At 46.4% G+C, this 23,657-nt stretch overlaps 1 protein-coding gene across 1 annotated transcript in view; it reads left to right on the top strand.

The window, feature by feature from the left end:
- The first annotated feature begins 969 nt into the window (after positions 1-969).
- MED26 (mediator complex subunit 26) overlaps positions 970-23,657 on the top strand; it is a 58,266-nt gene continuing 35,578 nt past the window's right edge. Inside the window, exon 1 of the mRNA XM_079114988.1 lies at positions 970-1,324. Within this exon, the coding sequence (XP_078971114.1) occupies positions 1,151-1,324 (174 nt within the window). The 5' untranslated portion in view covers positions 970-1,150. The remainder of the gene's footprint in view (positions 1,325-23,657) is intronic.

Here is a 23,657-nt window from a genome sequence, read left to right as displayed (position 1 = left end):
AGCCCGTAGACTTGACATCAGCCGTGTGCGTTTGACCTAAAACTCGGGTGACCTTGGTTCTGGTCCTCCATTTCCTCCTATTAAATGTTTGGAGAATAAGGGTTTCAGTTTTCCATCTCCACGCAAAGCAAGATGCTTGAAGGGTCCTGAAAACCAGGGATTCTCAACGAGTCAGCGATTCTGCCCTTCACCTTCGGGGACGTTGGCAATGGCTGAAGAACCGGGAAAGGGGGGCTAGTGACCAGGGATGAGCTCAACGTCGTACGGCGCGCGCCTGTCTACAACGGAATGATGCTGCCCAAGGTGCCCAGCGCTGCTGGGGCTGAGCGGCCCGCGGCGCGGCGGGTTCAAGCCGGGACGACTACCCCTGCGAGAGGCTTTCTCCTCTGCTCGCGCTCGGGGAGCGCGTGGGCATGCAGACCGCGGCTCCGCGCCCGTCCCCGCTAGAGGTGTAGAGGCGACCCCTCCGCGCGCAGAATCAGTGCGGATGCCGGGTCCCCGCGGCCCGGGAACCCCTGTCGAAGAGCTGGGGCGAACCCCGGCTCGGAAAATTGGCAGCTTCTCTCTCGCAGCGATTCTCGCCCCCCACCTCACACTCTCTTTCCCGAAGAAGGATTTTCCCGCCCCACATCCCTCAGGCAGCCTCCCAGAGGGTCCAGGTTCAAGGGCTTCGCGCGCGCGTTTGCGTCGGAAAGCTCCGCCCACCTGGCCCAGACGTGGGTGGGGGCTCCGGGCAGTGGCCGTTGTCCCGCCCAACCGCCTCCCAACGGCTCCCTTGACCGGGCGGCGGAGCCAGGAGGTACGGCCGGCTAATGCGCCTGCGCGCGCGTGCGCGCAAGAACGGGGCGTGGCGCGTGTGCGGCCCCTCCCAGGCCTGGCGTCTCCGCCCGCCCTATCTCCCAACTTCCTCAGGCGTGGCGCCGACGCTGGCGTGCGGCGCGGGTTACCAGAGTGCTTCCGCGCGGGGCTGCTCACTGGAGGTTGGTTCTCGAGGCGGCGGCGGCGGCGGGCAGCGGCGGCGGGCGGCGGGCGGCTCGGCGCTCCTCCTCCTCCTTCGGTGGCGGCGGCGGCCCGGGCCCGAGCCCCGGCCCCGGCTCCCCTCTCCGCCACCCCCCGCGGCGCACCCACCTCCCCCGGCGCCGCGGGGAACATGCGGCTCTCCGCTCCCGGAGGCCGGAGAGTGAGTGACCCCGTCCCCCGCTCAGCCCGCCCGCCCGCTGGCCCGGCCGCTCCCCCCCGCCTCGCCCAGGCAATGACAGCGGCTCCGGCGTCTCCGCAGCAGATCAGGGACCGGCTGCTGCAGGCCATCGACTCCCAGAGCAACGTAAGTACCCGCCGCGCAAGCCGGGACGGAGGCCGCGTGGGCCCGGGACCCTCCCCTCCCTCTGCCCCTCGTCCGTAGGGCTTCAGGGGACTCGCCTGAGTCCACCTCCCTCTAAGAGTCGCTGCCATCCCGGCCTCTCGCTCTCCGGGCCCGGTCCAGTTCAAGTCTGGCAAACCCGGCGGCTCGGTACGTGAGGCCGAGGCTTCCGTGCGGCCTCAGCGAAGGAAGCAGATAGAGACTGAGGCCAGAGCTTTTCCTTTCCTCCTGCTTCAGCTCTTCGACCCTCTTTGCTCCTGACGGAGCTCACCTGCTTTGCCCTACCTCAGGGACCCGAGACCCCCGGAAGCCTTCCCGGCGGGGGGAGGGGAGGAAGGAAGACTTGCGAAGCAACTGGTGTCCGGGGTATGACTCGGGGAGCCTGAAAGCTCGTGTCTCGGCTTTCTGGGTGATCAGGCAAGTCCTTTTCTCCCTTCTCGTCTAGAAGTCTTCCTGGCTTCGGGGGAACACCCGGCCTGCTCTGCACCTCGCTGGTTGCCCAGGGCCCCCTGAGAGACCTTCGTTCTGGGACTAGACATACCTTTGTCAAATCCCTTTTGGGGTCACTACCTAAGAAAGATGATTCTGGGGCGGGTGGGATCCTTCCTGTTGTCTTTCTGGGCCTGACGCTCATTGCGTCTCAGACCAAGCCAGAGCTTGGCTTTTTGGTGGTGAATTAGGAATGATTGATTGTTCTCTCTCCCATTCACTCAAGAACTCTGCTTCTGTGGTTACTTACCCCACCTGGGGATCTTAGCCTGGTGGTTTGTGACCTCTTCAGGGTTAACTCCAGGGGGTCACTTTCTCAGGTGCCCCATTGCTGAGGCTACTGTTTACAGAGGAGCAGCTCCCTTCCAAGAGTGCAGAGGAAAACTAAGCATGTTTTCATATCTTCTCCAAGGTTTTGTTGGCAATAGGTGCCATTTTTCCCTGTGACAGGAGCAGGGCAATAGAGAGACACAGTGGTATCCAGGTATGAAGTGAGCATTTACTTGGAGACCAGGAAGTGGCCATTGAGATCACTTTTTAATATGCTGGGGATGGAAGAAAAGTTGACTTGTGCCTGGCCAGGTAACTCAGGTTTCTCTCACCAGAGGAGCTTTTGCTTTTCCTTTACATGAGTTTGCTGATTATTCTTAGCAGTGTGCTTTACTCTGTGTTTTTGGAATAATTCGCTTTGATTTTTATAGTCTTGGTAGAAATTGAGAGATTATGATCTTTGTAAGGCTGTGCTTGCTGTATTGTAAGTAATTCTCTTATTCCTTGTCTTCAGGCCCCATTAAGATTGACTGGATGGTAATTGTCTTAACAAATGTTACAGACATTTTTGTTATGACTTTGGGGGTGGAGTAGGCACAGGCTATATAAAACCTTCTGGAAGGTCCTTTTTGCAGTAACTGGTACTGCTGCAGTTCCAAGACTGAAATATTAAGGAATAAAATAAGTGATGTGAAAAAGGAGCCTTGGTGACTTTTGCTTCCTTCTTGGAGCCAACATTGTGATTTCTTGAATTCCATGTGCTTGCTTCCATTTGCGAGACTCTGAGACCTGAAATATTAGCACTGACCCTTAATGTCACCTAGGAGAGCTTTGGGATCTGGAGGTACTTTGACAGGCAGTCATGATGTTGTAGATTAGGTGGAGCAGTGACCTCAGGGATTGCAGTGTTGTGTAAGACTCTAACCTAAAGGGTTCCCTAGAGTAGGAAAGGGAGAGGAGGAGGAGGAAGCAAACCTTAATTTCCTGTATCTTTGCATGTACAGAAATGTTAAATTCACGTAGGCCCGTGGATGTGTTACATGGTATGGAATTCACATGTCATTTGTCTTATTTGGGGGGACTCTAATGGTAGATGTGGGTAAGAGCCCTTTTAAGGTAAGGGTGGTAGATGGAATTGGGAAATTATTTCTTTGTGAGCAATGAGGAAAGTGCCTCCTTTAAATGCTGCCATTGTAGGACCATCCAAGAATATAGTTAAGTGCCATTTGACAGGAACATGGCTTCAAGTGAACAGTAGGTCAGAGAGTTTGGTGGATTGTCCATAGTTGTTGGTGGAGGAGACCCAAGGCCCGTAGTGTCTTCCTCTGCAGTTTCTCTTGGATTTTTCTTGGATTTCTCTTGGCTCAGGTGAGAGAAGTGTGCTAACAAACAGTTGTCCCCTCTGCCTTGCCCATTTATGAACTCTAACACTTGGTAATTGACACATATTTAGGATGCTCACAGAGAAAAAGAAGGGAAAAAAAAAAAAAAAAACGGGGACAGTGTTGAAGAGCCAACACTAAAATTAAACCTCTTCTGAGAGAAGCAACAGAATTGTGTCATGTAATGCTTACCTTTATGGACATGCAATTATGGTTAACAAACTTAGCTATTGCTTGAAAAAAAAAAAAAATCAGTGTTGGACCAGATGTCCTAATATCCACAAGTATCTGAAAAGTTAAGTACAAAAAATGATGTACTGACCATCTCCTTGCTGAAGGAGTTTCAAGAAGAAGCTGCTGCTTTGCTCTAAATTTTATTCTCTAGAGTATTTGAATTTCTGTAGCAGTTGGCTCAGAGTTTGTAATTTTTGCCCATTCTGTAATACAGTAAATCCTCCGCTCTCTTTTCCAAAAGGCAGCTAACAGTTTTTCAGAACAATCAGAGCCTTACGTTTAGTGGTGTGTGTTAGTTCAGGGCATTTGTAAATCTTTCTGAAGAGCAGTGTGTTTTTACATGTTCCCCCTAATTTTTGTGCAGTGTGGGTGAAGTTGAGGACAGTCTTACTTTTGCACAGAAATGACAGTCCCCCAAGCAGTCTCTTCAGCAGGTTATTAGGTTCCCATTTGCATCAGACATTCATTATTTAACAAAAATTCAGGCCCTGTCTTCCTGATAGAGTGCAGCTTCCTTGCAGATGTTTCTTTTCTTGTCTTCTTCCAGAATGGAATCCTTAGGCTTGCTTTCTGCATGCTGGTTCAACTGACTGAACACTAGGAGCCTTCTCGGCCCTTTTGCTAGGAGCTATATCTGAGTCCCCATTTTCCCAAAAAGCCCTGGTGAGTGTTATTTGCCCTGAAGTCTACTTGCGGAATATGCTAATACAGAACTTTGGAGAATGAAAGACTCACAGGTGACTGGAGATCATTCTCTAAAACTTGAGGGGGGGAACATAGATGTCACGTTATGGTTAACAAACTTAGCTTTTCAAGAAACAGCTGGACAGAGACAGTGGAGGGTATATACCACATACCCTTGAAAAGCATAGGGCAGGGCTTGCTAAATGCAGGTGTGTGTCTCTCTGTTTAGAGCAGTGGGAGACCTTAGAAGGTCCTACTGAGAGAGGGACTTGCACAGCTTTTGATATCAGTGTTGTTACTTCCGTGCTGTCAGGCTCTGGAGAAGGACATCTTAGAAGCTTCTTTATTCCTCACAGTCCTTTAGGGACCAGGAACTAAGAGGAGGTAAGCAAAGGGCTCTGCAGAGACTTCCAAGAGGGGTCATTTTCCTCCCTAGGAATTTGAAGGTTAAGACATTGCTTGGCTTAGATGGCCTTGTCTGCAGAGTAGGACTGGGAACTGGTGTACATACCTTGTAAAGCTAATTCCAGACCCAGGTTCAGATTCTGGAAGGGGCAGCAGAAGCTGATGTGAATTGTTACAGAGGGCTTTTTGTTTGTTTTAAATATCTGTACAAGGTGTATTTTGTGAACTTTCTTAAATAACTCAATTTCTAAACAGAGGTGACACTTTACATTAATTTGTGTGGCACCCTAACAGAGTGTTCTACTTCCTCCCAACAGCCCTGCAAAGGGAAGTGGGGTAAAACCAGTGTCCCCTGTTGGCAGGTGTGGAAGCTAAAAGTAGTGGTAGTAGATGCCATTCAATGAGTGTCTCCCATGACTGCAAGAAGACAAGATGCTGCTGTTTTTTGCTGACTTAACGTGAGGTGACTGGCTCAGAATGAGGTGACCAATAAAGTTTTCAAGTAACAGTGCTTGCAACTCTAAACACTACCACACTGTTGTTGAGAGATGGGAAAAGAAGAGACTTCTGGTGGGGGTCAGCATTCAGAGCTGGTAAGAAAAGTGAGGAGGCAAGGCGGTACATTTTCACAGGGCCCTGATAGGGTGCTAGGTGCTCCGAGCACCCTTCCCAGACTGCTCTTTTTCCCTGTGAAGGCATACTTGTTGATCTGACGTAGTGATTTCATGAGCTGGTGTATTTCCTGAATAAGGGGAGACCTATGTGAGATTAGAACTTGGATTAGATTTACCTATGATAGATCTAGCAGGATGAGGATTCTAGGTGACCTATTTTTTGAGCGTTAAGGTCTCTGTCATAGAGTGTCCTGAGCTGGATCATGGTACCAATGTGAAACTTTTCACAAGCCTTGTGTTCTTGCTTTACTTTCTGCTTCAAGATAATAGCACGTTGCCAGATGCAGTGGCGCATGCCTTTTATCCCGGTGGTTCAGGAGGCTGAAGCAGGAGGATCATGAGTTCAAAAACCAGCCTCAGCAGCTTAGTGAAACCGTATATAAAATATAAAAAAGAGCTGGGGATGTGGCTTAGTGGTAAAGCACCCCTGGGTGTCAATCCCTGGTACCCAAAAGAAAAAAAAAAAAAAAGATAGCACTTTTAAATTAATTTCTTTCTTCCTGGTACTGGGGATTAAACCCAGAGGGTGCTTTTACCACTGAGCTACATCCCCTTTTAATTTTTTATTTTGAGACAGGGTCTTGCTAAGTTGCCCCAGCTGGACTTGAACCTGAGATCCTCCTGCTTTAGCTTTCCCAGTTGTTGCTGGTATTATAGGGGTGCATCACCATGCCCAGAAGTAGCTTTTTTTTTTTTTTTTTTGGTATTGGGGCTTGAACACAGGGATACTTAACCACTGAATCACATCCCAGCAATCCTCTCTCCCCCCTTTAAATTTTGAGACAAGTTCTCACTGACCTCAAACCTGCAGTCTTCCTGCCTCAGCCTTCCAAGTTGCAGGAATTACGTGCACCACCACTCCAGGTCCAGCAATAGCACTTTTAATGTTAACTTAAAATGCCATTGATCCTGTCCAAAAAAGAAATCATATAAACTATCAAATTAAAGACTGTTGATTCAGTCTTGGTTCTTAAGCATATCAGAGGACATAAAACCTAAGCCTGAGAACTCTGCCTGATCCCCCCAGTTGCCCAAATTCATGACATTCCTGTCTTTGCTTTCTGTACCTTGGCCAGGATGTGTGAGAAGAGCAGTGTGGTGTTCACAACTTCAGGAAATAGGGAAGTAACAAGTGTGTCTTGGAAAACAGGTGTATGTCCTTGTTTGTGATTCATTCTGTCCCTGAAAATGTGGACTTGTCTATTCTCATGGAAGTTTCTGAGTATGTTGTCTTGGTTGGAGGTCCCAGAGGCCCGGAGGACTGTCCTAAGACCAGCCTGTAGAAAGGTTTTGTTCTGGATACAGATATAAAAAGGCACCCATAATTACTTTGACTCCTGGGCTCAAGATGCATACCTCAGGGTTAGACTCAGGGGGCTACTGTTCTTACCTGTCCTTTTGAGGATTAGCTAGAATGGACTGCCGTTTGACCTCCAGGAGACTGCAGCTTAGTGGTGGGGTCTCCTGCCTACTCCCCCTCTCCTCCTTCTGGAAGCCAGGTCCTATGTCTCTGTCAGTAGAAGTTATGCTGCTGCTTTTTGTTCATGAGGGTGGGCTGTGCTGAGCCTACCTGGTCCCTTTGCCAGTGCTAGCTGTTAGAATGGGTGACTTGAGTTTGTGGTTTGGCGATTGGCAACTGAGGCAGTGCTTTTTTGGGGTGGCCTTGCTGGCATCCATGCATGGAGCACCCTTCCAAAACCGCTCCTTTCACTCTTAAGGTATATTGTTGACCCAGTGTAGTGATCCCATGGAATGTGAGGGAGGCACATGTCCTGAGTAAGGAAGGATCTACCAGGGTTCCGGTGTTTAAAAGTATTTTCCTGGTGAATTTCAGGTCTTGGGGAGGTCATGCAGTTCTCTGCATCACCAAAGGATACACACTGTTGATTGAGAAATGCAGTAAAACTGAGAAGGATAGCTCAGTAGTTGAATAAACTTCTAGCAAGTGACTATGATGTTGGGTATGGAAGATGCAGACCTGAAGACACCCAGCCCCTGCCCTCTAGGGACCTGGAGCCTCATAGGGAGGAGGGCAGAAATAAAAGTGTGCATGTGAATGTTGTGAGGTGGTGTGGGATGGGGTTAGGGGCAGCCTGACAGATCCTTAACTCCTGAGACTAAATGTCTTATTCAAACATAATTCTGAATTCTTAAGAACCTCAAATGGCTTTCTGGAATGTTCCATCATTTGAGAGTTCAAAATGAGAAGTTCTTCAGGCTGGGCCAGGTAGTCATCTCAGTTTGTCTGTGGTGTGAGGGAAACAACTGGAAGGAATAGCTGGCATTTCCCTCTCAACCATGGAATGGAAAGCTCGCAAATGTCAAGCTCTGTGAGTTCAACTGAGGCATCTAGCCCCAAGAAAATGTGAAGATCTGGGGACTGCATGTACATGGGATGGATTTGTGATGTTTATTTGTTTGGGTTTTTTTGTTTTTGTTTTTTGTTTTTTAAGACAGGATCTCTGTTGCCCAGGCTAGTCCTAATTTCCTAAACTCAAAGGAGTCTCCTTCCTCAGCCTCCCAAGTAGCTGAGAATATAGCTGTATACCACCTTGCCTGGCCCTATGGTTTGCAGTATTTGAAATACTGTTGTACCCTCTGGGTGGCTTTCAGGGGCAAATCTAAGCTGGGGAAAGAGGGAATTCCTGCAAGGAAAGTCCCACTGCACTTAGGGATGTCCTGGATTATTGTCAAAAGCTGGCTTCAGACATTCCAGGGCCACCAGGTGAGGTGGGACCACCCTCTAGACCCTTGGACTCTGGGGCCTTCTGGGTTCCCAGAGGTTCTGTGATTCTGTATAGAGCCTGTTAAACAGTGAAGGGTCATAGTAGGTGATGTGCCAGCTGCCCTCTGGGGATTTACTTCTCAAGGACTGCTGGGCAGATGGGGTTAAAGGCCTCTGAATGCTAGGTGGACTTTGACAGAGTTTCCTGTATTCATCCATTGGAGGCAAATGAATCTTGGAAAACTCCAAGGGGCTTATCAGAAGGTTCCCCCTGAACTCAGGTAGGCATGGGGTCCTGACTGCTGTCATTGGTTTCCTCTGCTGGGCAGCAGCAGTTGTAAAGTAAGGTAGACAGCTGTCTTTTACTGAGTATTTGTTATGTGCCAATATAAGATGACTGGTTCTTTACTCCTAAAGCTAGGGTTCCATCTTCATTTTAGGGACTAGGGAGGATTGTTGTCGCAGATGAGGGATTCAGAAACTCAGAGTCTGAATCTGGTGCTGGGTGGCTTGTCTCAAAATAAAAAGACTTGAGGATGTAGCTCAGTAGTAGAGTACCTTGCCTAATATGTGCAAGGCCCCAAGTTTAGTCTCTACTGGTACAAAACAAAACACAATATTCCTGCTGACACCATGGGTGTTTGTTTTTGGGGGGTTTTTTGGGGGTGGGGGGATGCAGTCTCATTATATTGCCTAGGCTGGCCTGGAACTCCTAAGCTTAAGTGAATCTCCTGCCTTAGCCATGTAGCTGGGACTACCACTAGCATGTGCTGCCATGCCTGGCTTGACTACAGGTCTTGTCGATACCATTTTCCATGGAATTGCAGGCTTCTTAGTGGGGCATGAGTTACTCCCCAAATATATAGAACTGTCACAGCAGGCAAATACTCATGTGCTTATTGATCTCCGTGTGAAAGAGGCTGGTTTGGAAATGGCTTGTCAATGCTAACTGAGCAGTATTGAGTGCTTCCATTCAAAACAGGGAAAAGGGAGGCAGGTACTGGTAAGGAAACAGGTTCTGTAGACACAGGGCTAGAAGGAATCAACCTGGGATTGGAATTTGGCCCACCTGCTGACTGCCTCCCATGTCACCTGTGAGAGGTCTGTGGGTACATAGAGTGCAAGTAGTCCACTTTCCTGCCTGAGATCCTTATGCCAGATTCATCTGTGGGACATGTTTACATGGAGCTGGAAGGAAAGTTGTATAGGTTGAGTATTCCTCATCCAAAATGCTTAGGAATAGAAGTGTTTCAATATCTTGGGGTTTTTCAGATTTTGGAATTTTCACAGACTTTCCTGTTTGAGCATCACAAATGCAACAACAAAAACACCTGAAAATCTGAAAAGATTCAAAACTTTTTCAGTCTCATTTTGGTGCTCAAAAAGTTTTGGATTTTACAGCACTTTGGATTTTGAATTAGAGACATGCAGCCTGTCCCTGAAAAATGCTGTGCTTCCTATTAAACTCGGTGAGGAAGAGGTGTTAGGTGTTTTTCCTTTTTGACTCTTGGCTGGCCTCTTTCACCCCTGACAGAGAAGATGGTGTTTGAGCTGAGGTTCCTGCCTGTCTGTTGTCCCTGGAGTTACTGTTCAAATGCTGCCTCAAGGCTAGGGGTGTGGCTCAGCGGTGGAACACTTGGTAGTAAATGCATGACCCAGAGTTCCATCCCCAGTACTGCCTAAGGATGTGGGGAGGGGTCCTGCCTCTACCTTCTGACTTTGGCTCCTTTTTTTGGTCTTGTGAGAAAACATTTGAGATTCCTAAATACACACACACACCTAGGTTTTTATTTCCTGTGGCCAGAAAGTTGGGTGCTCCGTTCTTCAGGATCTCCCATGGTTGCTGCAGAGCTCAGGGTCACTCTTGTGCTATGTGCAGTGTGATTTTGTAGGGGATTGGTTGTGGCTGGCCTTGACTCTGCAAACACTAGTTTGGAGAGTTACTGAGAGAACTCAGGTACTTGTGACTGTGGCCCATACCAGGAGACTAATCAGTGGCCTGGCAGTCCTCTCCCAGGTCCTGGTGGCCCTGGTGGTAGTACTTCAGTATGGGACCTTCTGTCCCCTACTCACACCTCCAGTCATACTGGACTCACTGGGTAGCCACTGGTGGTTCTCGTGTGGGAAGGAAGATGTGGCCATTCCAACCTGAGCTGCTAATGTGAGGGAAAGCCATTGAGGGCACATCAGGGGGGCCTGTGGTACAAATGTGTAGGTATATCAAATAAGAACAGTTTACCCTTTTGACTGATTGTCTCACATTGTTTCCTTTGGCATTTGATTAGCTGGTTGCAGGCAAAGCATCTGTCTTCGCTTCCTTACTAATTCTGTTGCCTGTTCAGCTGCTATGTTGGGTAGCTTAGACACAGAGGATCTGATTGTCACCCAGAGACCTCATCTCAGGTTGTTATACATCCTCATTAAACATCTTCCTGACTCCTTCCCAGAATCCCCAGCATACATTTCTTTGTGCCTTCCCTGGGTTTTGATTAAATTAGCAAAGGGGTTGTCCCCAGGAGTGCTAAAGGTCCTATTAACTGTTGAAGCGGATAGTGGAGCTAATACCCCCTGGATGGTTGTTGATTTAATCATTTCTCTGATGTGCTATCACCATCAGATAGTTGGACCCAGTGCTGGGCCTGGAGGACTTGCATCTAGAAGGCAAAGTAGGAGCAAATGAAGCGTAAGGTATGAGTTAAGTGACAGGGTGGTTTGAATGGTGTATGGTCACAGTGTGGAGGTTTCAGTGCTTCTGTTCCAGCTGAACCACAGACTCTGAATTTGCTTGTAGTCACCCTTGAGTACTTTGTTGTTAATTTGTCTTAACACAGGTGCCTTTGGGTCACAGATTTGGAACTTATTTTGGACTGTGGAGAGTGTCTCCCACAGTGTTTTCACCTTGTCTGGTACTCCCTCCTGGGGCTTAAGTAACTGCCTCGAACTGGACTGTGTTTGGGAGGCAGGATGGTAGGCATGGTCAGGTTACCTGAGCGCCCCCCGCCTCCTGTAGGCACAGGGTAACCCAGGCAGGAACTATAACTTATCCAGACTTATGGACTTTGGATGAGGACCAGGAGGTCTGGTTGGGTCTGATTGTCCTGCCCATTTCCTCTTGTGTGTCCCCTCCTGCTGGTTAACCTGGGTAACCAGAAACTGGTATTGGAATTTCTGGGCCTGGCTTCTTCCCTTAGGTTAATGAGCACAAGAAGGTAGGGATTTTCCCCCTTGGATGTTGGCAGCCTGGCAGTGACAGAAGTGGGCCACATGTTGACTCTTCAGCTTGTCTGTGAGGAAAAGGTTTGTGAATGGGTACTACACCATTACTTCTATTTTAAAGGAGTGTCTTTTCAAGCATCTCAGTTCACATTTTGAAGATTGGTGACAAAGGAAATAAGCCACTGAGGGCAGGAGCCTAACTTCACGCTGAAGGGCATAGCATTAGCATTGCTTTTCCAGTGTTCTGTAAGCTCTTTCTGCATTTACTTGTAACCAGAGTGCTGTTTGGGATTGAAATTGAGGTGCTGAAAAATAAACTGGTCTGTTTTGTCTTTGGGGGTGTGTGTGTGTGTGTGTGTGTGTGTGTGTGTGTGTGTGTGTGTGTGTGTAGAGACATCAATCAGCCCTTGGGTCTGACCTCTGAAGGCTAAGCAATTTTAGAGAGAAGGCTAAAACTGCCATATTTTCAGCTTGGTAGCTCCTGGATAGCACTCTGCCTAGGCTTGGGGTAGGTTGAGGAGGCACTTGTAAGAAAGTATCCGTGTTCACAGGAAGTTTCCAGAAGAAGCTGGGTCTGCTTTGCAGTAACAGTAGGTGCTCCCAAGCAACCGTAGAAGGTAGCATGGAAAGGGTGAGAATTCTGGAGGGGAGGAATTGGGGCATCTCCAGCAATCTGGTACATTTGACAGGTTGTATTTGCAGCAGATGCTACAGTGGAAGACTTGAGCATTACCTCTCTGAACTTGCTGCCAGCTCCATGAGGAATTAGGGGGTATGGCTGGGTAGGTGCCTGCTCCTCTTCCTGGGGATGCCACGCCTATGTTAGCACAACTGACCAGGTTTTCTATCTGTCTGAGCAGTTGGCTCTAGTAAATTTGGAAATAGGAACTGGCATCGTTTACATTGTCAGATGAATTGTCCTTGGGTACCAGTTTGCCTCTTGTTTTTGTCACTCTTAAGTTGTCTTTTTGGGTCTGTGCCTGCTGTGGGGTTGGTGTTGAACGTGCACTCTGTGTAGCATTGTTGCAGCCTAATGAGCGGTGCCCGATCCCCCTGCCCCCTCCCATTCCCTTGCATCTTGCCGCATTGCCCTTACTTTTCTCTCCACATCCCCTTCTAGTGATGCCTGCTTCCCTCTGAGCATTTTGCCTTTGCCCAGCACTACTTGGCGTCCCCTCTGACCTGAGAGGCTTTCTCCCGGTGCTCTCAGAGCCCTGGCCCTTTGGTGCCAGGTAATAGGCTTTCCAGCCATGATTCCCATGCCTGGGCATCCAGGCAGCCCACCTCAAAGTGAGTGTGTCTTCCTCACTCCTGCCCTCAGCATGTTGGTCTGTGTCCATCATGCTTATCCACAATGCTTTGGGTCCACCTTGTAGCCATCCTGTGCTCCCCCTTTCCTACAAGCTGGACCTTGCAGAGAGGGCACAAAACTGAGTGCCAGTCTTAGATCTAGTGCCTCCAAAACCAGATTGGGATGTTTCACTTCCTCTGATGGGGTCCTTTTCCTCACTGGATAGTCTCAGCTCTTTTTAAGTGGCATATAATAGAAAAGGGTGTGTGTGTGTTTTGCAGTACTGGGGAATAAACTCAGGGGTGCTTTACCATTGAGCTATATCCCCACCCTTTTTATTTTTTTAATTTGAGACAAGGTCTTACTAAGTTGCCAGGGCCAGTGTCAAATTTGGCAATCCTCATTCCTCTGCCTCTTGAGTCTCTGCGATGACAGGCTTGTGCCACTGCACCCACTTTAGGGTGGAGTAGATAATATTTCTCTCTGGTAGGAGACTTGGACAGAACTGAATCGGAATCTAGACTCTACCATTCACTCTGCAACCTTGAATAAGGTTAGGTTTGCTGCTGTTATTTTCTCAGGAGGATGTAAATACCACAACTTAAGAAGGCTGTTGAGAACAGAGTGTGGGCCCTTTCCTGAAGTGTCCTGGGTACTGACATCTGTGGTAGCTAATAATGCACAGGGTTGGAGGTGAGCAGCCTGTCCAGCTCCTTTTTCCTTCCTGGGGTGCACAGTCTTGGTTTTCCTGAGAACTATCCTGCTTCCAGTCTGTCCCATTGGATAGTTAGTAATGTGGTCTGGTCAGTCATGGGGCTGCATCTTCCTGGCCAGTGATTGGTTTAAGGATGGACCTGTGACCCTGTGAAAATTGTAGCACTTTGCTGGTGGAGTTGGTGGAGACCTAAGTGGGAAAGGATGTGAGCTGCTTGTTGTTGGGGTCTGCTGCTTGGAGACAGCTTGGTTAGGAGTAAGCTCAACCCAGAAGCGTGGGGAATGTTAAATTCCTGTGACCCATCTAGTCAGAGGTAAGTTCTGCTCTGAACTTTGAAGTAAGTGAGCCCATGGCGTACTTTCTCATTTATACCCAGTTGAGCTGGCTTTTTAGACACTTGCAGCCAAGAGAGTCTGGACAAAGTCATTCAAGCCCATTGTACCCCAGGCTCTGGTACAGGCATCCGCTTAGTCCCCTCCTGTTACAGCTGTGTTCAAGAACTCGTCAGTCAGTTCCTAACCTGCTCATGTGCCACCACCTAATTGCCCACCTTCCCTCCTGCCCTTCCACTTTCCTTCAGCTATTTCCTCTTAGCCTTCAGTGTCAACTGTCCCAAGAGAGCTGTCAATAGCACTGTCTTAACCTGTTTGGCCTCTGTGTTGTGCCCCTTCCCCAATTCCTTTCAAAGGCAAGGAGTGGTTGGTTCTTTTCTTACTGATACACAGTGAGCCCATTCATTCTGTTAGGGCCAGTACCTGTTTATGAGTGGACACATGTCCATCTCTTACTTTAAGCTACAGAGGAACCCAATCATGCCTAACTCGGGAAGACTGAGTTAGGTTTAGTGTAAGCATTAAGATTTAATGGATTCTGGGCAGGGCAACCACTTGGCACACGATTGTTAGTTTGCAATGGCTGAACTTGGCAGGTCCTCTGGAGGATGCTTCCCACTCCTGTAATGACTACTTGGCGCTCTTCAGACTTTGGCCCTTTGGGTTCCTTCTGTAGTGCATTGGATCTCTCAAAGCCTCTGGTGTGATCTCCATGTAGGCAGTGAGCCTGTCCTGTGTGTGCTGCCCAGTTCAACTGGGTCTGGGAATACCTGAGGCTGTGGGCAGTACCTGGTGTCATGGTGGAGGATGGGCATGAACATGCTGCTTCCTTTCCTCAGGCCAGGAATTGCCCTTGGAAGGGAGTTCCAAACCCCAGCATGGAAGCTTCTGGTCCTCCTCAGTTACTTCCATCTGGGTGACCTTAAAGTGCATCACTTAATGTCTGAAGCCTAAGTCTCTTTATCTGTGACATGGGGCTAATGGTGTTGTCACCTGGCAGTGTAAGATGTTTTGAGTGCATGGCACAATCCTGGCTTCTCTTTAGTCACTCAGCTCATGAAGGAACTGGTACTGTCTCCCTGTCCTCCTCAGCGTCTTGCAATTGCAATGGTCCACGGCAGAATAACCTTATCGGTGGTTAATAGACCTGCAGGATGGAGTTCTTTTTCCCAATCCTGGAAGGCCTGGATCTTATTAAATCTAGTGGCCAGTCCCATGTAATGAATCAAGTGTCTAACATCCTTGATATAAATCTTTATAAGGGATATCACTCTGTGGGAACTTTATCTTCGGACCATGACAGAAATGATAATGAGGACGAAAACAACAATTCTCATTGTGTGTTCTCTCTCTGCTTGGATTATCCCATTTTATAAATAAAGACACTATGGCTTGGTGGGGTAAAGTGACTGACCACTGCACAGTTGGGAACTGTGACCTGGCTCCGTCTGCCCTCAGAGCCTTTGCTTTCATAATGAGGCACCACTGTTGCCCACTGCAGAGAGAAGAGGGTGCATGTAAAGCCAGTGTCCCCCCTGATTGGACAGTGCAGTTCTGGAGCCTTGGGCTACCTGTGCTTTGTGCAGAGCTTGAAGTGTGCAGTGTTTTTACACTTGGGAAGTTGGGAGGAGATTGTGCTTGTACTGGGATGGGTCTGCTGTCCCCTCCCAAGCCAAACATAGTTTCCCTGAGATTACGGGATCCCTGAGCCAAGTTGGCTCCATCTATTAGGTCTTTTCTTCTGGGGTAGAAAAGAATCTTCTTATTCCTTAAGTGTAGATTGGTGAGTGGGGCTTAGCACCAATTACAAGTCTGCAAATAAAGGAAAATGGACAGAAAACAAAAGGAAAGAAAAGTATGTAACGTGCAGAGTTTCAAAGTTAGACCTGGATTCGGATCTCTACAGGTCTGTCCTCACAGTTATGTGCCCTTGGACAAATCACATCAAATATTTGCACATCAGCCTTGTCCTCTGTAAAGGGAGGAGAATTCCTATCCCACTGAAGATAAATAGTGTCTGAGGGAAATTTCATGCTACCAGGTAGGCACTAAACATGTATAAAACCTCTTCCTCACTTTTCCCCAGGAAAAGAATGTAGATATTTAGTATTTATTTTCAAAGATGCTGTTCTTTCTCAATGGTAGTCTTTTCCTTTAGTGTCAGTAATGAACAGTTAACTAACAGAGTTGCATAATTTTTATTCATTTCTAAAAGCTCCCCTATGGGGAAACCAGGAAGACTTGGGTTGTGGAGCAAAATGAAGGCCAGGAGGAAGGAAAGGCACACTTTCTTTGGAAGCGATTCTTTGGTTGAAACTCACAATCAGGTTTACGCCCTGCCTAGACTTTTCCAAATCTCTCTGTGCTACAGGTACATAAACAGGGGTGATCAAACTAGAAATTTGTATGTGTGAAATTGCTTTTAAAAAGCAGTATCCTTCTCATATGGAGAACATACTCAAAATTAACAATCACCATGGACAGAGAAATGTTGATGTAATTAATACTCAGAAAATATGCCTTGTACTTAAACATGTGGGAAGAATGATTTTGGCAGGTAATCAAGACTGGACCTTAGCCAGCTCACGGCTATTTTGTTTATCTCCCAACCCATCTCCTACCCCACCTACTTACCCCCATGCTACCCTGCTGGCAGGAGTTCAGAGCTACTGTCACCCTTTTGGAAACTATTTACGTAGCAAGAGGCATAGACATGTTCATGTTCTTTGACCCAGTAATTTTATTCTTGGCAGTTTACTTACAGAAGTGTGACAATTTTAAATAATAATCTTAATGGATATAATTGAACAATAACTGTTATTCATGTTATTAATTAAGTGGCATAGGAGAAGCTTAAGAAACATGATACATCCAAGAATTTAATGGCATGGAGCCCTGAAGGATGACTCTGAAGGCTCTAGAAAAATGGACAGGCCATGCCATGAGATGGGAAAGGAGCAGTTTTGATAGTCAAGGCATCTGCATAGGCACAAAAATGAGAATTGGGGGTAAAATACAAAGCATCTGTGTTAGTTGGAGCCGTGGGAACCAACTGGGTTGTTGTTTGGGTCCCTCTTCCCCCACTATATTATTCTTTCAATTAAACTGTTAAAAAAAAAAAAAAAGAAAGAAAAGAAAAGTAAAGTAGACTGGTTCACCTGAAGAGCACTTGAGAACTATTGAGAGCAATCTGCCATGGAGTGAATGGCGGGCCTCTGTGTGCCACAGCTGTGAAGAGGATTATTTCCTTTCTGGTGCATTTTCAGAGGGTACAGAGCAGTGGTTTGCATGCTTGACTCCAGTCAACTTTACCAGATCGGTGTTTTGTGTTCTCAGAGGATGGACTTGGACTCCTGGGTTCTCTCCATTTCAGGCAGTGGTGCCACACCCTGGGTCATCCGTGCTTCTTGCCTTCCTCAATCCTTGGTCATTCAGCCCACTTGTAAGTCCCAGTAACTTTCCCACCAAAGTGTGTGTTCTCTGTCCTCAAGCTTTAGCTATCTCCTGCTGAGAACAATGACTAGATGGCACCATTCTGTCAATTCCCATCCTTCCTTGGTTTTCCATACCCTTAGAATAGACACCACTGCTCTTTATTGTCACTATCTGCAGATGCTTCAAATTTTGGACGCACACTTTTCTCACCTTAATTTGAACACCTCCCTCTCCTGCTCTGTGATGGCCAAACTTCTTCAGACCTCTCCCAGCCACCCATGGGCAGAACCCTGTGCCCTCCCCAATGTCACACTGCCTGTCCTTTTTCACAGAGTGATGCACACAGGAAATGATGGGGCCTACACATGTACTATACATGTGGAGATGGGAGTGATAGGAAGAAACACATGCATTAACTTTTCTCCAATATAAATTATAAGAAAATAAAGTATAAAATATTAGAAAACACATTAAATACTGAGCTTGTACTGAATAGCATTATTGAAATAACTTGATTTTTTTAAAGAAAAATACTTTATGTCCATGAACACTTTTTATATATAGAATGCAGAACTTTTTTGTTTTGCTTGATTTTGATAATTGATGTGAAGAAATTTTGCTTGCATGAGGAGGTAATAAAACAGCTTTTTTTAGCAAACATTTTAAAAGTTGTGAGTTGATATATATATCTAAAGAATCAAGATTCTTCCCTCTTTTCATTTGTATATAATGTTGAAATACAGTAATGTAAATGAATTTTAATTTCATTCAAACTTTATTTCAAGCCCTTCAAAATAATGAAGTTTTAATTTACATATGCATATACTGAGGTGTGGGCAGTAGTGTGATGGTACATGCTTGACAGGTTACTCCCCGGAAAAAAAAAAAACTCAAAAGAAAAAAGTATGCACAAATATATGTATACCGTCATCTCTTCAGTTGGTATTTCATTTCTAGATGACTTTATAACATAATTTAACTGCTATGAAAATAGTTGTTATGCTGTATTGTTTAGGGAATAATTACAAAAAATTTGCACATTTATAGATGAAAATTTTTTTCCAAATATTTTCAATCTGACATTGGTTGAATTCACACTTAGTTGAATATGAACCCACAGATACAGAAATCCAGTGTATGCGTATCATTTTGTAGATTTTACTGATACAGAGAATGGAAACCTTATGGTTTATAAATAATAGTGGAATATATGACATTCCTTATTGTTAATTCCCCACAGCCAGTTGTTTCTTACCATCTGCTTTTATTTTTGCTGAGCTTTTTCTGTCAGCTTAGTGCAGTCTGAGGTGATGACTAGGAATGGATGTTTTGTTTATATTAACAAGTCAGGTGATGGCTTTTCTGAATTGCGAATTAGTTTCCATGTACCGTAAGGATATTTCACTTGTGTAATTCTCAGCATAACAGCCTCAGGCATGATGCACTTAAGTTTAATCTTCATTATTAACATTTCCTCCATCACTTTTAAGTCTAAATTGTAGAAATTGACAAACTTTTTCTGTGAAGGGCCAGGTAGTAATTTCAGCTTTGCGGGCCATACAGCTAAAGGATGTATGTCACAGCTCTTTGTAGCATAGAAGTGTCCATGGATAATATGAAAACTAATGAGCATGACTGTTCCAATAAAATTTTATGTGGTTAATATTGTTAATATGAATTTTACTTCAATAAATATATAAATTTTTAAAAAGGAAACTTTAGTTACAAGTACATGGTTATGGATTGGCTTAGGAGTTTGCAAACTCTTTGGTCCAGAACTCATAAAGTCAAGCCCTGACTTACAGTGTTTGCACATTTTCATGGTGTAAATACTCCCACCACAGCTGATTTCATGCCACTGACAGTCTTACTGATTGTGGAGTTGGAGATACTCTGACACTTTTCCTCCATACCAATGCAAATGTCATGAATCACCTAAAAAACCAGGACAGATATGGTAAAATAAGCAGGAAGTGATAAGTTTTGAGTTCTGTGTCTCCTTTGTTTTACATTTATTCTATGCTTATGTCATTTAATTTTTAATAATGGTTCCCAAGTTTCCCAGAATTGTCACCAGGAGCTTTCAGAGGGGACTGATGAGAGCCAGCTCCAGCACACACCTGGGTTCTCTCTGTTCGCTTACTGGCTTGGATGGTGAAGGGTATAGCAGCTGTAGGAGAGCAGAAGCATTTGGTATGTGTGCAGCCAGAGATCTGGCCCAGGGCTGGAGCCTCACCTGCCTGGACTCAGTGCCCTTTGGCATGCTTGCTGTGCTGTGCTGTGGACCACAGGCTCCTTGTCTAGGACAGAGTCCATGCCTTTGCAGCTAGCTGCCTTCCAGAATGCTTCTATTAGAGTGTCTCATTGACTGTGCTCAATACTGACCCCCCCCTACTCCCACCCCTTGAGTCAGCTGCCATGAATGGGGCAATCTGCTTGCTCTAGGCTCTTCACTGACACAGATTCTCTCTAGGATTTCCAGGGCTGATGTGACCACCTCTAGTGGCCCAGTCTTGGTAGCTTTTAGTGCATCCGTGTGGTCTAGTTTGCTTTTCTGTTGCTTGCCTCCCCCAACACAAATTTAAGTCCTAGAAGGAAAGGGCAGGGCAAGGTTCTATCTGTTCCCTGACTTGCTCCTCAAACACACAATACATTTTTTCTTTCCTGGGAGACGTGGTTAAATTCTTGTTTCTGTGCTCTCCCAGCTGCAGCAGTTCAGGGTGGACTTCCATCTGTGAAGGTTTTATTGATTCTGGTGTGTGCTGGTCATCCTCCCCCTGGGAAGCTTGAGCAACTCCATCTTCTGGCCTGCCTTCTCCCAGATTGTGGCAGTCAGTCTTGCTACTTTCACCACTGGGTCATAAAACAACTGTACTAGGTTTTGGAATGGCTAATGCTATGTTTGCTTCTCCCCTCTAAAAAAAGAAAGCACATACCCATTCATTGCATCTTCAGGTTGCTTTGTCCTATCTATGCCAGCCTCTTTCATGGGACCAGTCTCAGGAAAGTCAGAAGTCAGTGGCTGTAAGGCCCAGCTCTAGACTTCACATGCCCTTAAATGGACCCAGGTGTGTGAATTTTGGATGATCTGCTCTAAGAGAGGTAGAGCTGCAGGTTGGCCTTGGTCATGGTAGTGATCTGATACCCCGTCTTTTGACAGGCCTGAATTTTGAGTGAGGGAAGGAAGAAAACTGGTCTGAGAGATTTTCCACAAATACACATCCGCACACAGTGATACAGAGCTTCAACTCCTTGTAACCACTAGTTCCTAAGAAGAAAAATGTGGGGCCAGGTGTGGTGGCGCATACCTCTAATTCCAGCGGCTCGGGAGGCTGAGGCAGGAGGATCAAAGGTTCAAAGCCAGCCTCAGTGAAAAGCAAGGTGCTGAGCCACCCAGTGAGACCCCGTCTCTAAATAAAATACAAAATAGGGCTGAGCATGAAGATAAATGTGAAAAAGTGCTTTGTGACTTGGGGTGTTTTGCAGCCAATGGCTGCCCATTTCTGAAGAGCTTCCATTTGTAATATAAATTCTTTTCCCCCTGACACTTAATATCACCATTTATTTTTTGATTTTCCTTGTTTGTGGGTGATTCTGAAATCACATTGTTGCAGTCAGCTTTTTTGTCACTGTGACCTGCAGCATAAATTCTTTTAGCCCCTTGCTCCCAGCACTCTGGGGTCTGCCTGCTGGTACCCTTCATCCTCAGCAATTTTCACCTTCCCCTTTCTTCTACTTTGCATCATGTGGGCAGCTGACTCGCTGCCTGCTTTCCTTTTGAACCTCTCCTTGCCTTTCCCTTGATGCTGCCTGACCTGAGCAACTTGGGGACTCCCCTCCTGGCAAGATAACTCTGTGCCTGTCTCCTCTCCTGCTGTTCTTGATTTGTGTGAGGAGAGAGGTAGACAGGCAGCCTAGCCCACCTGCCTGTTCCCATAAGTTCTGTGGACATCAGCTACCACATGGGTACTAGCAAAAGACAGGCCCGAATCCTGTGCCCTCCACCCCATTGCTCCCTCTTTGTCTGTTCTTTGTCCATTTTGTCTTTTCAGGGGCTTTTCATTCCCCTAGTCACTTGTGGCCTTCAGATTTCATCTCAGTCTGAGGACACCCGTGGCTTCTCATTAATGTCCTGCCCATTACACTGACATCTCAACTCTTGGGACTTTCCCTCCATGTTTTCCTGATTCCCTCTCCTCCCATTAAACAATTGTCTTTATGGAAGTATAATTTGCATAGAGTCAAAATGTACCTATTTCAAGTGTGCATTTTTCAGTGGAAGTCACTCATCAAGTGAAGAACTGGCATCTGTCTTATGCTTTATGATACTATTCTAAGCAACATTTTGATTCATTCTGACAAATTCATAGACCTGTGTGACAACCACAGTCAAGATAGAAAATATTTCTATTGTTTAAAAAGCTCCCTCCCCCTGCGGAGGGGCCATCGCCTGTCTCCAGCTCATCCCCACCCTTGACCCACCCCGCTGCCCTGATGGTGGGTTCCTATTAAGGTTGGTATTGGTTCTGTCATCCAGGGTTGAAGGGTTGTCCTGTTACCTCCTTTCCCTGGAACAGATGAGTTCAGAAGAGCCCTGGGGCAGATACATATTTCCGAACTCCCATCCTGATTGTGTGAGCTGTTACCTTGAGCAGACATTGATTCCCACATCTGTTTCTGAATTTTTAAAATTACTCACACACCTACCTATCACACCCTCGCCCCAGTGTCGTTTTGGGACTTTGGTGGTCTAGTGTGTGGCTCCTGGGGATGGATAAATGGGAGGGCACAGTAGCTGTGAGCCATTCCCTGACTCCTACAGCCAGGCTGGTCATACATCTTATCATCTAGACCAAGACATTTTTTTGGCTGAATGGGCACTTTTAAAAGTTACCCCAGACAACAGGTAGAAGCAGGTGTGACCCAACAAACCTGGTCCATCACCTTCCACAGCCTAGTGTCTCTCTTTGAAAGCTTTGTCTTTTTGGGCAGTCTTTGCTTAGAATCAATGTGAGAGTGTGCAGGACCCACTCAGGGTGACTGACAGTCCTTGAAGAGCCCCAGCATTCAGACCCAGCCTGTGCACCCAAGTGTGACCTGCACTCTTAGGCTTGCCTACACCATACCCTCTACCTAAAATGCTTTCTTTCATTCTCACTGATTTTACAGCACACAAGAAGTAAATAATCCTTTAAAAATCAAACTGTTAGCCAGGCACAGAGGTGCACGCCTGTAATTCCAGTGGCTCCAGAGGCTGAGGCAGGAGGATCATGAGTTCAAAGCCAGCCTCACCAACTTAGTGAGGCCCTAAGCAAGTCAGTGAGACCCTGTCTCAAAATATAAAATGAGGACTGGGGATAAGGCTCAATGGTTAAGTGCCCCTGGGTTCCATCCCTGGTACCACCACCGCCCCCAACAAAAATCAAACTGTTTAAGTCATGATAAAGGCCCTCAATGCAGTGTCTTCTGTCCCTCTAAAAAGGACCCTGGTTGTGCATGTGGAGTATGTAGAACACTGGGTGATTGTGTGTAAGGCAGGAGGACTAGAGATTGAGCCCAGGGGTGTTTTACCACTGAGCTATATCCCTAGTCCTTATTTATTTTGCATTTTGAGGCAGGGACTTGCTGAGTTTCTCAGGCTGTTCTTGAACATGAAATTTTCATGCCTTTGCCTACCGAATCACTGGAATTACAGGTGTCTGTCACTTTGCCTGTCTATTTGTGGTTTTAAATATTTTCTGACACATGAGCACTTATTCTAGTTACCTCATTTCCCTCAGCATGTCCCAGCTCTTGGTCCTGGTTATACCTCGTGGGCCCTTGTTATGGATCTCACACACTTTTTAAAAATTTTTCTATTTGTTCTAATTAGTTATACATGACAATAGAATGCATTTATGCATTTTAATAAATCATACATAAATGGAGCATAATTTCTCATTTTTATGATTGTCTATGTTGTAGGATGACATCGGTCATGGAGTCATATATGTACATGAAGTAATAATGTCTGTTTCATTCGACTGTCCTTCCTACCCTCATATTCCTCCCCCACTTAACTCCCCTCTGCCTAATATAAAGTAACTATTCTTCCCTAGTACCCTCTACCCCATTGTGAATTAGCATCCACATAACAGAAAACATTTCGCCTTTGGTTTTGGGGGTTTGGCCTGTTTTGCTTGGCATGATATTCTCCTCCATTTACCAGCAAATGCCATAATTTCATTCTTCTTTAAAGCTGAGAAATAATCCATAGCTCATATATCATACATTATCTTTAACTATCTGTTGAAGGGCACCTAGGTTGGTTCCATAATTTAGCTATTGTGAATTGAGCTGCTGTAAACATTGATGTGACCACGTCACTGTAGTATGCTGATTGTAAATCCTTTGGGTATAGGCTGAGGAGTGGGATAACTGGGTCAAATGGTGGTTCCATTCCAAG

Source organism: Sciurus vulgaris, assembly GCF_902686455.1.
Source record: "Sciurus vulgaris genome assembly, chromosome: 16".
NCBI lineage: Eukaryota > Metazoa > Chordata > Mammalia > Rodentia > Sciuridae > Sciurus > Sciurus vulgaris.
This window is presented reverse-complemented; position numbering and strand designations above follow the sequence as displayed.